The sequence below is a fragment of the Entelurus aequoreus genome, linkage group LG17 (assembly GCF_033978785.1).
Source record: "Entelurus aequoreus isolate RoL-2023_Sb linkage group LG17, RoL_Eaeq_v1.1, whole genome shotgun sequence".
NCBI classification, from domain to species: domain Eukaryota; kingdom Metazoa; phylum Chordata; class Actinopteri; order Syngnathiformes; family Syngnathidae; genus Entelurus; species Entelurus aequoreus.
In genome coordinates, this window is record NC_084747.1 from 3,195,993 (window position 1) to 3,209,996 (window position 14,004).

At 38.2% G+C, this 14,004-nt stretch overlaps 2 protein-coding genes across 2 annotated transcripts in view; one reads left to right on the forward strand and one right to left on the reverse strand.

Moving 5' to 3' along the window:
- Window positions 1–8,639, reverse strand: part of LOC133632060 (calcium/calmodulin-dependent protein kinase type II subunit beta-like) — a 31,603-nt gene extending 22,964 nt beyond the window's left edge. Inside the window, exons 1-4 of the mRNA XM_062024300.1 lie at window positions 8,570–8,639; window positions 5,078–5,180; window positions 2,199–2,282; window positions 1,988–2,082 (exon numbers count right to left, since the gene is read on the reverse strand). Of these exons, the coding sequence (XP_061880284.1) occupies window positions 1,988–2,082; window positions 2,199–2,282; window positions 5,078–5,180; window positions 8,570–8,596 (309 nt within the window). The 5' untranslated portion in view covers window positions 8,597–8,639. The remainder of the gene's footprint in view (window positions 1–1,987; window positions 2,083–2,198; window positions 2,283–5,077; window positions 5,181–8,569) is intronic.
- Window positions 1–14,004, forward strand: part of kank1a (KN motif and ankyrin repeat domains 1a) — a 453,264-nt gene that overhangs the window by 388,219 nt on the left and 51,041 nt on the right. The gene's annotated exons all lie outside the window — the stretch shown is intronic.

A 14,004-nucleotide genomic window follows, 5' to 3' on the forward strand; every position in this document is an offset into this window, starting at 1 on the left:
AAAATCAAGCAATGGAGAGGAAACGGGGAAATGAACGAAAAGGAAGCAAGAAGGCAGGAAACAAGGAAATGGAGAGGGAACAATGAAAAGAACAAAGAGGATGCAAGATGAGAGGACAGAAAGAGGACACAAGGAATGAATGAAAAAGGAGCAAAAGGATAGGGATGATGTTCGAAACCGGTTCTCCCGGTTGTTCGATAAGAAAAGAACCGATTCCATGGACTCGAATCCCTTTTTGAGAACCGGTTCCCGTTATCGAGGCCACTATAGTAAAGAAAAAGAGTTGGTTCTTTATTCGAATCCCGTCCCACAGGAAATGCCCTGTGGGACATCACAGGAAATGACGTAGCTCAGTCATTAGGCGACAGATACAGAAAGCGGCAAAAATAATGGACCGGAAAAGAACGCCCCAAGGCATGTGTTCATTTTACAAAAAAATACGACGAGGAAACGGCAATGTGCAATTATTGCCAGGCTTCGCTCTCATGTGAGGGGAGCAGTACAACAAACATGTTGAAACATGTTCAGGCCGCACATAACCTGAACGTTCGAGAACCGTGGCGTGTCTTCGACACGTGGAGAAGCAGCGACAGAGATGACGAAGCACGCCCCTCTTCCTCTGCTTCAACCTGCAGCCCCAGTTCCGGTGATAGTGTCGGTGAGTAACTAACGTTAACTGTTTCTGGTTTATTTCCATATCTGCTCACTTGTAGCCTTTAGGCTAAAATAAGGTTACCTCTAGGGATGTCCGATAATGGCTTTTTGCCGATATCCGATATTGTCCAACTCTCTAATTACCGATACCGATATCAACCGATACCGATATCAACCGATATATATAGTCGTGGACTTAACACATTATTATGCCTAATTTGGACAACCAGGTATGGTGAAGATAAGGTACTTTTTAAAAAAATGAATCAAATAAAATAAGATAAATAAATTAATAAAAAAGAAAGTAAAACACTATAAAAACAGTTACATAGAAACTAGTAATTAATGAAAATTTGTAAAATTAACTGTTAAAGGTTAGTACTATTAGTGGAGCAGCAGCACGCACAATCATGTGTGCTTACGGACTGTATCCCTTGCAGACTGTATTGATATATATTGATATATAATGTAGGAAGCAGAATATTAATAACAGAAAGAAACAACTCTTTTGTGTGAATGAGTGTAAATGGGGGGAGGGAGGTTTTTTGGGTTGGTGCACTAATTGTAAGTGTATCTTGTGTTTTTTATGTGGATTTAATAAAAAATAAATAAATAAATAAATAAATAAATAAAACGATACTGATAATAAAAAAAAACGACACCGATAATTTCCGATATTGCATTTATCGGCCGATAATATCGGCAGACCGATATTATCGGACATCTCTAGTTACCTCTTATGTCAACCAGGGCTGCATAATTGTTGATTGATGACTGTGGCGTTCTTAGTGTCATAGTGTGTGTAGTTAGTATGTTCCAATAGCAGCAGAAGTGCACTTTTTGAAAGCTGAATTATTTTCAGTTTTTTTGCCCAAGGGACTGATTTTATTTAACACTATATTATTATTTATACACCTATAGTGATCACAGAGACAGGTTGTTTTTGTGTTACTGTATATATTAGTTTTTCTGAAAAATCCCACTTAATATACTTTGGGTAACAGTCAATATTTATTTTTTTAATTTAATTTTATTTTTTTAAGGGGGGTAACAACAGTCAATATTTTTTTTATTTATTTTATTACATTTTTTTCTTATAAAATAAAAGTGAGCTTTTGTTAAACCAAATATTGTGTGTTTTTTTTCCATATGCAACAACCTATCTGGACTCGATAAGAGAATCGATAAGGAATCGGTTCGATAATGGGCTCGGACTCGATAATTTCTTATCAAACATCATCCCTACAAAAGGACAGGAAGCTATAAAGAGTCAACAAGGAAGCGAGAGGAAAGAAGAGAAAAGGAAATAGCGGAGACGAGGCGAGGGTCTCACGTCGTAAGCCCCGGCCTTGATCTGCTGGTAGAGCTTGTGCTGGTCCTCGTCCCAGAAAGGAGGGTAACCCACCAGCAGGATGTAGAGGATCACCCCTGTGACACACACACAGGTAAATCATTACATCACACACTGTGTGTTGTCTCCCAGCGAGGGCCGTGCTGCGTTCAAGTCAAGTACGTAAAGCCCAGCGTCGGTGGGACCAGCTCACCACAGGCCCAGATGTCCACGGGTTTGCCATATGACTCCTTTCTCAGGACCTCCGGGGACAGGTACCCGGGTGTGCCTGCAAAGCCTGCGTGCAAAAAACACAAACAATGCGGAGAGTCATGTAAACAACGTTTTTGAAAGAGTAGAAAACAAGGAAAAGAGGAACAGAGAAAGAACGACGAGGAAGCAGGAGGTGAGAGGGAGTTGGAGGAAATGGAAGAATAGAGTGGAGGAAGCTAAAAATGAGATGAAGCAAACAAGAACGAGAAGCTATGGAGAGGAACAAGGAAACAAATGAAGAAGGTGCAAGACAGGAAATGAAAGAGAATAGAAAATGGTGGGGAAGTGAAGAAATGAACGAAAAAGATGCAAAAGGTAGGAAACGAGAAGGTGACTGAAGAGGAAGTTGGAGAGGGGAAACAAGGAAATGATTGGAAAATAGAGAATGAATAAATGAAGCGAGTAAACAAGAAAGAGGAAATGAGGAAAAGAATGATGAGGTAGAAAGAAGAAACAAGGAAACAAACGAGGAAGTAACCCGGCGAGAGAAAACAACCCACCAGGAGTGTCAGAATAATTGTGTCTAAGTTGTCACAAAACTTTGTGTCACATTGAGCTCAGAGAGGACAAAAGCTGTCTTTGATCCTACCAAGCAAAAGGCTTGTAAAACTCCACTGTGTAGGATGGGGAGCGACATGAGGGTGTCGGTTTCTTTCATGTAATCCACAGGAAGATTTTGTCTTGACCCGAGATCTACAAAGCGGAGAGGAGGCGACCTTTTCTTTGAACTGTTTTGTGACCGAATGCAACGGCTGTTTACGACCTTTTCTTTGAACTGTTTTGTAACCAAAGGCGATGGCTGTTTACGACCCCCGTCCCATTAGACACAGCTGTTGTTAAAGTGAAAGTTAAAAGTTAAAGTACCAATGATTGTCACACACGCACTAGGTGTGGTGAAATTTGTCCTCTGCATTTGACCCATCCCCCTTGATCACCCCCTGGGAGGTGAGGGGAGCAGTGGGCAGCAGCGTAGCCGCGCCCGGGAATCATTTTTGGTGATTTAACCCCCAATTCCAACCCTTGATGCTGAGTGCCAAGCAGGGAGGTAATGGGTCCCGTTTTTATAGTCTTTGGTATGACCCGGCCGGGGTTTGAACTCACAACCTACCGATCTCAGGGCGGACACTCTAACCACTAGGCCACTGAGTTGCCACGTAATCGGGGAAAGTCCAAATAAAAGGGAAACGTACAATCTTCCGTCAGAGCGTGGGACGACACTGTGCAAGGGTACAGTGTCTACGCGTTTCTCCTCGATTGAGCCAAATTGAATTCTGTCTCCGTTTAACTCCTTGCTTCTTGTCTTGTTTAATAGACGTCATCAGTGTTTGAACCTGACAAGGAGGGTGCAAGGGGGACAGGAAGCAAAGGAATGAAGGAAGAAAAAAAGGCTAGACTACTGCAACGCACTTCTTGTCGGGATCCCCAGCAAGAACATCCAGAAGCTGCAGAAGCTGCAATATATTTACAGAATAGTGCTGCTAGGATCCTGCTGAGAGTGTGGAAATATGACCATATCACACCAAATCTCTCCTGTTCCACTCAGGATTGAATTCAAAGTCTCCCTGCTAACCCACCAGTGCCTCCATGGAAATGCCCCCCTCTACCTCAAAGAACTACTCACCCCCAAATCCTCCACACCACACCTCCGCTCCGGACAGGCTAACCTCCTCCAACCTCCGAGGACAAAGCTACGAACAATGGGAGACTGGGCTTGACGCTCCGCCGCTCCCAGTCTGTGGAACGCTCTCCCTGACCACCTGAGGGCACCACAGACTTTTAAAAAAGGCTTAAAAACACTTGTTTTTAAAAAAGCCTTTTTTTTTTTTAAAGATATATGCATACTAGTTATAGCTATTTGGCTGTTCTAGTTTTTATTTTTATTATTTTTTTATTATCTTTTTATTTTTTTAATTCACTGTAGCACTTTGAGGTTGCTTACTCAATGTAAAGTGCTTTTTACAAATAAAATCTATTATTATTGTTATCATAAAACGTTGTGTTACATTGAGTTCCCGGCGAGAAGACAAAAGCTGTCTTTGAACCTACCAACAAGAAGGCTTGTAAAACTCCACTGTGTAGGATGGGAAGCAACAGGAAGGTGTTCTGTTTCTTTGATGTATTGTAATCCACAGAAAGATTTTGTTTTGACCCGAGAACTCCAAAGCGGAGAGGAAGCAGGACCAGACTCCCCCCTCCAGGCGACCTTTTCGTTGAACTGTTCTGTGACCGAGGGCAACGGCTGTTTACGACCTTTTATTTTAACTGTTTTGAAATCAAAGGCGATGGCTGTTTACGACCCCCGTCCCTTAGAAACAGCTGTTGCCATGTAATCAGGGAAAGTCCAAATAAATCTTTCGCCAGAGCGTGGTGAGACTGTGCAAAGAGTACAGTCCAGACGTCTCTCCTCAATTGAGCCAAATTTAATTCTGTCTCTGCTTAATTCCTTGCTTCTTGCCTTGTTTAATAGATGTCATCAGTGTTTGAACCTGACAAGGAGGGCGCAAGGGGACAGGAAGCAAAGGAATGAAGGAAGAAAAAGCAAGAAGAGAGGAAGCCAAGAAATGAGTCAAGAGGAGAGAAAGATGCAGTGGAGGGAAAAAACAAGAAGCGAGGAAATTAAAGAGGAAACAAGGGTGGAGGAAGTAAGACAATGAACGAGGAGGAAGCAAGAGCAGAGGAACGAAGAGAGAGCAAGAAGATAAACAGCTAAAAGGGAGCAGATGAAGAAAAAAGGCAAGTAGGAAGTTTGCAAACATGTCCTTATTAGTGCTTGACTAGAGCTGAGCCCCCCTGCTGTGGCCGTGTTGGCGCTGCACCTACCAAACCAGGCCTGCTGCTCCCCCTGCACCTCGATGGCCAGGCCAAAGTCGGCCAGCTTCACCGCTGCGTTCTTGCATTTGCTGGCCAGGAGCAGGTTCTCTGGCTGTGAAGGCGAGGAACAGAGCTTACCAAACACTCACGGTGGATACAGACACAAAGACGGATGCTATTTAAAGACATTGTTCCGACACACAAATGTGAGCGCTAGCAATCTGTGTGTGTGTGGTTTTTTTTTTCTAATTCCCTGCCTCACACAGTGTGCTGTGCTTTATCGGCTCACTTTCTGTGCCCCAGATAATGCAGCCAACCTCATTATTCTCTGTCAGAAGAGACTCTAATAACGGGCCTCTATCCCCACTGGTCCTGCTTGTGGTCTCTCACCACATCACTCCCCACTGATCCTACATGGGGAATAAAGATTACTGTATAGAGTCACATTTTAGTTTCAGCTCCAACCATAAATATGAAGGGTTAGCCCAGAGACACACTGTTAGTTGTAATTATTCAAAAACACTTATTATGTAAAAGTGACTTTATAATGATGTTCTAACAGTGTTATGTGTCCCTAGGGCCTGGTTATGAGCATCAAACGTGAGAAAAATGTATCCTCTCCCTCTCTTGTTTGCTCCGCTTATGAAAGAGGAGGCGCTCAGACACTTGCTTTTGAAGTTGGGGGTTTTCTTACACTGCGAAAAGTCAGTGTTCAAAAACAAGAAAAAAAAAAAATACAAAAATGAAGGGTATTTTACTTGAACTAAGCAAAATTAAAAGCCAATAGAACAAGAAAATTCGGCTTGTCAAGACTTTCCAAAACAAGTAAAATTAGCTAACTTCAAGGAACCCAAAAATAGCTTAAAATAAGTATATTCTCACTAATAACAAGTGCACTTTTCTTGGTAGAAAAAAAAGAGACCTTTTTGCTCAAAATGTTGAAAAATATTCTTAAATGAAGTAAATGCTAGTGCCATTATCTTGACATAATGATATGCGCTCGGCATTACATTTCTTGAAACCAGCAAACTTATACTAAAAACTAATTTATTGTTCTTAATGGAAAGGCAACAAGGCAAGCGCTTGTTACTCTCGGGGTCTCCTAGCCGCTCAGGCAAATCATATGGTCTAAAAATGCATTTTTCCATGGATAACATGACATCATCACGCAAAGTGCGTGCTCTTTAAGTCAATTAGTGCGCATATATACAGCCCGGCCCCCCGGCCAAAACGTTTTTATTGTAATTTAGAAAAATTCATCAGAATGCGCATGAACTATTTCTGTTCAAAATTGTTAGAAATGTTAAATGTTTAAATATTAACTGTCAGTTTACTGTACTGTGCCAACTGTACTACTATATGAGTACGTGTTTTCAATTGTTTCATTGAAAATAAAACAGCAAAGTCCATTTGGCTGTCATCTGTTTTAATTATGAGACACAATTGTGTCAAAGTCAGGATTTTTCTTTTTTCATGCTTGAAATAAGAAAATATTACTTTAAAAAAGTAGTTTTATACTTGTGAGTAGGGATGTCCGATAATGGCTTTTTTGCCGATATCCGATATTCCGATATTGTCCAACTCTTAATTACCGATAACGATATATACAGTCGTGGAATTAACACATTATTATGCCTAATTTGGACAACCACGTATGGTGAAGATAAGGTCCTTTTAAAAAAAAATTAATAAAATAAGATAAATAAATTAAAAACATTTTTTGGAATAAAAAAGAAAGTAAAACAATATAAAAACAGTTACATAGAAACTAGTAATTAAAGAAAATGAGTCAAATTAACTGTTAAAGGTTAGTATTATTAGTGGACCAGCAGCACGCACAATCATGTGTGCTTACGGACTGTATCCCTTGCAGACTGTATTGATATATATTGATATATAATGTAGGAAGCAGAATATTAATAACAGAAAGAAACAACCCTTTTGTGTGAATGAGTGTAAATGGGGGAGGGAGGTTTTTTTGGGTTGGTGCACTAATTGTAAGTGTATCTTGTGTTTTTTATGTGGATTTAATAAAAAAAATAAAATAAAAAAAAATAAAAAAGATAACGATAATTTCCGATATTACATTTTAAAGCATTTATCGGCCGATAATATCGGCAGGCCGATATTATTGGACATCTCTACTTGTGAGTGTTGATGACATGGCTTTGCAACAGTTGATATTCTAGTTTCAAGCATGTTTGACTCAATATAGCTCATCAAATCTCAGCAACAAGCTGTAATATCTTACTGAGATCATTTAGGACCAAAACACTTAAAACAAGTAAAACACTAACATAAAATCTGCTTAGTGAGAAGAATTATCTTATCAGACAGAAAATAAGCAAATATCCCCCTTATTTGACATATTTCATCTTACTTAGATTTCACTTTTTGCAGTGTACAATATGGCACATTTAAGATAAGCAGGTCTTTTCATATTCATATCTCCATTGAGGAGCTCCGTTTGCATCATTCAGACAAAAAGTTGCTGCGTCACAGTCGTGCGGGTCAAAACACCACACAACAGGCTTTTAAGGAACGTCACAATTTGTGTTTTATTCAATATGTTCACAAATTTCTTAAAAAGAATGTTGGCTGATAGAATCTGGCAGAGGTCTCTTCTCTAGCATTGTGAGTGGCATTGCCCGATCAATAAAAAGTAATCAAAAGCACACAGGGGCTTTGGTAATCAATAGTCATCTCTGCCAAGTTAGGACTGGTAAATAAACCAGGGGTGTGATTAAACATCCTCCTGGGCCATCTTCAAAGGATTTATGGACTGCCCAGAAGAGCAACTATTTGCTGGTTTATGGGAGCTCCACAGAGGTTGTGCTTGTTCTGGATGATACATTTGTACAATTACTACTTTATGCTCTGGACATTGTTGCGTTTGACCAGATGTTCCTCCAAGTGGGATGTAAAACGCTGGTCAGTCCCAAGTTCCTTAGATGACTTATAAACTGATCTCAAAGATACCACCAAGCACAGTATAGGTATTTTGTAATTTATTGTGAAATATTTGAGAATAGAGACCAGCCTCGAACAACACATACAAATGCTTAGCCCAAGTTGATCTGAAAACTTCCCGGAAAGCACTCTCCTCTTCAGTATCTCCCCCGCCCTCACTTGTCTCACCTCAAACACATGCTCATTGTCTCTTATCTTGAGTCGGCCTGGGAAGCACAGGAAGGAGGAATTCCTCCTCTCTGCCTTCTACTTCTAGGCCGGCCCAAGTGCGAGCACTTTGTCATTAGATGATTTGAAAGAAAAAGAGTACAATATGGAACATTAGCTATATGTAATATGACTATGAAAATTAATAAGTAACACAAAATATGGATATATGAAGATATATATATATATATATATATATCCTTCAATTCCCCCTTCAAGATCTTTTAAAAAGATCTTTACCTCTAATGGACATCTTGAGCCCGGTACAGATTATTTCTATACCCCTTGTTTTACTAAGGGAACAAATTGATCATGCGAACTTACCTTGAGGTCTCGGTGCACCACGCCCATTTGATGGCAGTGAAGCACCGCCTCCAGGATCTGCTGGATGCAATGACTGCATGCAAAAAAAAAAAAGATGTTGGTTATTTTTCAAATTACATTAGATATTATAAAAACAATATTATATATTGCAATTTCTATTATTGTATTTATTCATCATTTTTAAAAGAAAATACAGATACTATGATAATCAATCAATCTTTATTTATAAAGCGCTTTTCATACATAAAAGAAATGCAACGCAAAGTGCTTTACAAAGTTCAAACAATACCCTGATGACCTATATCCCCCATTATCACATACGTATCATACACACACACACACACACATATGCAACTATATGGACAAATGATTGCATGGCTGAGTACAGAGGAGACATGTGAGTAAACACTATCACATCTGCACCAGGAGGTCATCAGACCACGGCCACCAGGACGCTGACACAAAAGCAACCCCCACAAGCACGGCCGATAACCCCTGAGGCAGATGGCTCATCTGAGGAACGTTGGAAAATAAAAATAATAACATTTGTAAAATAGTAAGAACCATGTGTAGAGATGAAGAGTAAAATACGAGTAAGACATATGAAGATTAATAAAAAAAAATACAAATAAAATGAATATACAGTAAATAAATAGAACTAAATAAAATCTTGCATAACTAACAGGATAAAAAGTTAAATACAAATAACTTCAATAAAATGATTACTATCAGGTGAAAGCCAAATCAAAAAGGTGGGTCTTAAGCCTGCTCTTAAAAACATGAATGTTCTCCGCATAATAACACACTATTTCAACATATTTATTATATCTATTCTTTAATTGTTTTAAAGGAATATAGCATAAAATCCACAATGTATTTCAAAAGATTAAAATAATAAATAGAAATAATATAATTTGTTAGAGTCGCAAAAAAATATTTGGAGAAAGAAAAGTGGATTGTAATATATATTCTTATTTAAAAAAATAATAACACAAATATAATAAATAGGTTAAATTAATAAAATATAAAAAATGCATTTGTACAAATATGAATCAATAAACCCTCTCTAAAAAACGAGTATAATACAATCTATTAAAAAAGCATATTTTCTATTTAAGTATAATTGTGTATTCATCATTTATTTTATTCATAAAGAGACAAAGATAACAATAAGTATAATCACAAATACAAATAATAATAATAATGATATGTGATATTATATTTATATAATGATATAAAAATATATATTTAAAAAATGTTGCACAGAAAAAGGCCTACAGTACATACACCATCAAGCGTCTGAAGCGCTCCGCAAGTAAACAATCGCCCCCAGCCACTACTCCAGGAAATAGGTGTTTGTGTTGGCGATCAATAAGTCGGTCTCATGTTGAAAAGCTGCTGGATACTTAGTACACACACCCACTTGTCAAAACAAAATAAAAACAAGCCAGACAGGAGGTTTGTAGGAAACAAAAGCTGAGGCGCAGAGATGCATTTACTTAATGGGACATCGCCTAGATCCAGCTGTGGGTGATGTGGACAAATACACTGCATGCACACACACACACAAACACACACACACACACACACTCACTCCTGAGCTGTTGTGGATGTGACTCTGGCTGTGAACTAAAGCCAGGCCATGCATGTGATTGCTGCACACTGACAAGTTTATCACAGTTCACGAAGAGACAGGAGGGAGAGAGTTGATAAGGGACCTGAGAGTCCATGGAGTCTATCTACCATGTATTTATCTATCAATCTACACTATATTTAACTATTTTTAAGCTTGTGGAAAGCTCGTTGCACTAATTGGCTACTGCCGACAGCATAACGGTTCCTTGCTGTGAAAAAGCGTGTAACTAAGGGTTACGACGCATAAAAAAAGTGTGTAGCTAAGGGTTACGACGCATAAAAAAGCGTGTAACTAGGGGTTATGACGCGTAGACAAACCCTGTGAATCCTAGGCTCTAACAGGTACAAAGGCCTAACAATCAGAAGGACGGCGGAGTCCGCAAAGAATGAAACTTCCGTAAGATTCAACATCGAAAATAAGCCAAATTAAGGACCACGGAGTCCACGTAAAAACCGAAAATTCTAAAACAGAAAAAGGCCACAGAAGGATGCCGGAGTCTGCGAGAACTGAAACTTCCGTAAAACGAGCGTAAAATGTGTGAACGTGAGAGTGTGTGGGAGTGATCGCCACTAGGCTATCACTCCATAGTAAAGTTGTGAGAAGTAATAGTGGGTTATTGTGGACACATTAGGCAAGACACCTCCACTGGGGGAAAAACCTCCAGCAGAAGCGACGTGTACCACAATAATAAATGAAACCACTATCTTACAACAAAGAAAAAGTAATCCTTATAAGTTCGGCTCTGTAGGGGACGACGGATTACTCCAAATTCTCAAAATGGGAAAAGGGACAAGTAAACCAAAGGTTAGTCCAAAAGACGAGTTAAAATGTTTATCACAGTTCACGAAGAGGCAGGAGGGAGAGAGTTGATAAGGGATCTGAGATTTCATGGAGTCTAACTACTAGGGGTGTGGGAAAAAATTGATTCTCATGTTGTGCGATTCAGAATCGATTCTCATTTTTTTAAAAATCGATATTTATTTTATTTAAAAAAATGTATATATATTTTTTTTTTAAATTGATCAATCTAACAAAACAACACACAGCAATACCATAACAATGCAATCCAATTCCAAAAGTAAACCCGACCCAGCAACACTCAGAACTGCAATAAACAGAGCAATTGAGAGGAGACACAAACACGACACAGAACAAACCAAAAGTAGTGAAACAAAAATGTCAAACAAAAAATGATCAACAACAGTATCAATATTAGTTACAATTTCAACATAGCAGTGATTAAAAATCCCTCATTGACATTATCATTAGACATTTATAAAAAAGAACAATAGTGTCACAGTGGCTTACACTTGCATCGCATCTCATAAGCTTGACAACACACTGTGTCCAATATTTTCACAAAGATAAAATAAGTCATATTTTTGGTTTATTTAATAGTTCAAACAAATGTACATTATTGCAATCAGTTGATAAAACATTGTCCTTTACAATTATAAAAGCTTTTTACAAAAATCTACTACTCTGCTTGCATGTCAGCAGACTGGGGTAGATCCTGCTGAAATCTATGTATTGAATGAATAGACAATCCTTTTCAATCGGGAAAATATCGTTTTTGAATCAAGAATCGTGTTGAATTGAAAAAAATCGATTTTGAATCGAATCGTGACCCCAAGAATCGATATTGAATCGAATCGTGGGACACCCAAAGATTCACAGCCCTACTATCTACCATGTATTTATCTATCAATCTACACTATAGTTATCTATTTGTAAGCTTGTTGACAGCTCCTTGCACTAATTGGCTACTGCCGACAGGATAACGGTTCCTTGCTGTGGTGCTGAACAAACATGGCCTATTAGAGTGAACTCCCTCTGTGTGTGTCACAAACAACAGCTAATGATATAGTAAAAAGCTAATGTACATCTCTGCGTTCTTTTACCTTCTGTTTTGGAGCTTGATGCATTTTTATTATAAAGAAATCTGTTCAGGCATTAAAGGAAGCGCAATTGTAGACAACAGGAAATGTTTTCTTAGGTAAGGCCTCTGATTTAGTGGTATATGCATGGTCTTGTTTCTGAGATGGCAACCAAAGCAATGATAGCAATTGTTCTATTTTTTGTTATGGGAAAAAAATTGCGAGTAAGTCAACTGGGTCTTGTAAATTAGAGTTTAACTGTGTAAGAATTATATTGTTTAATTATATTATTTATATATATATATATATATATATATATATATATATATATATATATATATATATATATATATATATATATATATATATATATATATATATATATATATATATATATATATATATATATATATATATATCAGGGTTTCCCACACATTCATTTATTTGTGGCGGCCCGCCACGAAAGAATTACATCCGCCACAAATTAAAAAAAATAAAAAATTAAAAAATATATATATATATATTTTTTTTTTTTATTTAATTTTATTTAATTTTATTTATTTTTCCCCCCCCTCTCCAGCTTCTCAGGCAAATCATATAGTTGATGTAGATGCCCATATCGGCTGTTCAGATTTACTTTACAAAAGAGAAGTGTAGGATACTTCTCTTGTTGCCTTATTTGTATTTGACTTTATTAAAAGTATTTATATTAGAAACACAACATGTGTATATAACAAAGGGTGCAAAGTCTGCAGGCAGTAGGAAACACATGGTTAAGTGTAGGGAGTAAAACTGATGGCAGTCTAAAGTTCAAGATTTTTGGAGCTCTTTGTTCAGTGGATCAGATGTTTGATGAAGCTCTGTGTCTATCTACCACCACTACTGTTTTCTGTTTATTTGTTACTGACTGTGGCAGGACACCTCTGCCTCTGTTTCACTTTATGTTGCTGGTAAATAATATGGTTGTAGTAGTAGGCTAAAGTTAAATTATTTAGTATACACTAATAAAAGGGGCAGAGCTTTGAGACATTTTAGCTTTTATATTTTATAAGATATATTTTTTGTAAGAACCACAATTAATAAATATATTTCAGTGAATAACTTATTGTTCAAATCTGTATATAAATATGTACATAAGTGTTGTAATTATGTTGTAAATGGATGGATGGATGGATGGACGTTAAAACAAAACTGTTATTAATTAGTAAGTATACATTTTTTGAGCCTTTTTAGAGAAAATCAAATCATTGTAGTAAATTATGCAAATTACTCGATGATGCCATGGTGACCACGCCCATAGCCACGCCCCCACCGCCACAGTATCTTGGCAGTTTATGGGAAACACTGTATATATATATATTTTTTCCAAACCACTTCTAATTGGTTGAAAAATCTTCATTCCTCAGACAAAGAAATAAGACCCATCTCATCATGTTCCACCAGGGGGCACTACAGCAAGTTACGGGCTTCTATTTACACCGTTTGCAGTGGCAATGCCCAGCAATTCAGGATGTAACATACGGAATAGTGCCGCTTACTGGAACTGGCGTCAATTTGAGCGGAGGTCACTTTTTGAGGATAAATGCGCTAAATGGAGCACTTCTATATGGGATGACACGTGACTCATGGTGCCAGGCTATTTGGTCCACGGCTAAAAGAAGAGCAACATCACCGCTTAGGCACTGAAGAGATACGCCGGTGCTCGACAAGGTGCTATAAGCGAGTGTAAGTGCAAATATGTGACTAATAGCGAGCGCACAGCGACACGGCAGCCTGCAGGATCTAACCCACACGGCGTCTAGTGAGTGGGAGGACGAGAGAGCTGTTCATGCGTTAATATTCCTGTTGCACATCCTCTTTTCCAACCCCACTCGGCTTTATTTCCGCTCTTGGATGTGGAGGCATAACGTGTACACTGCATG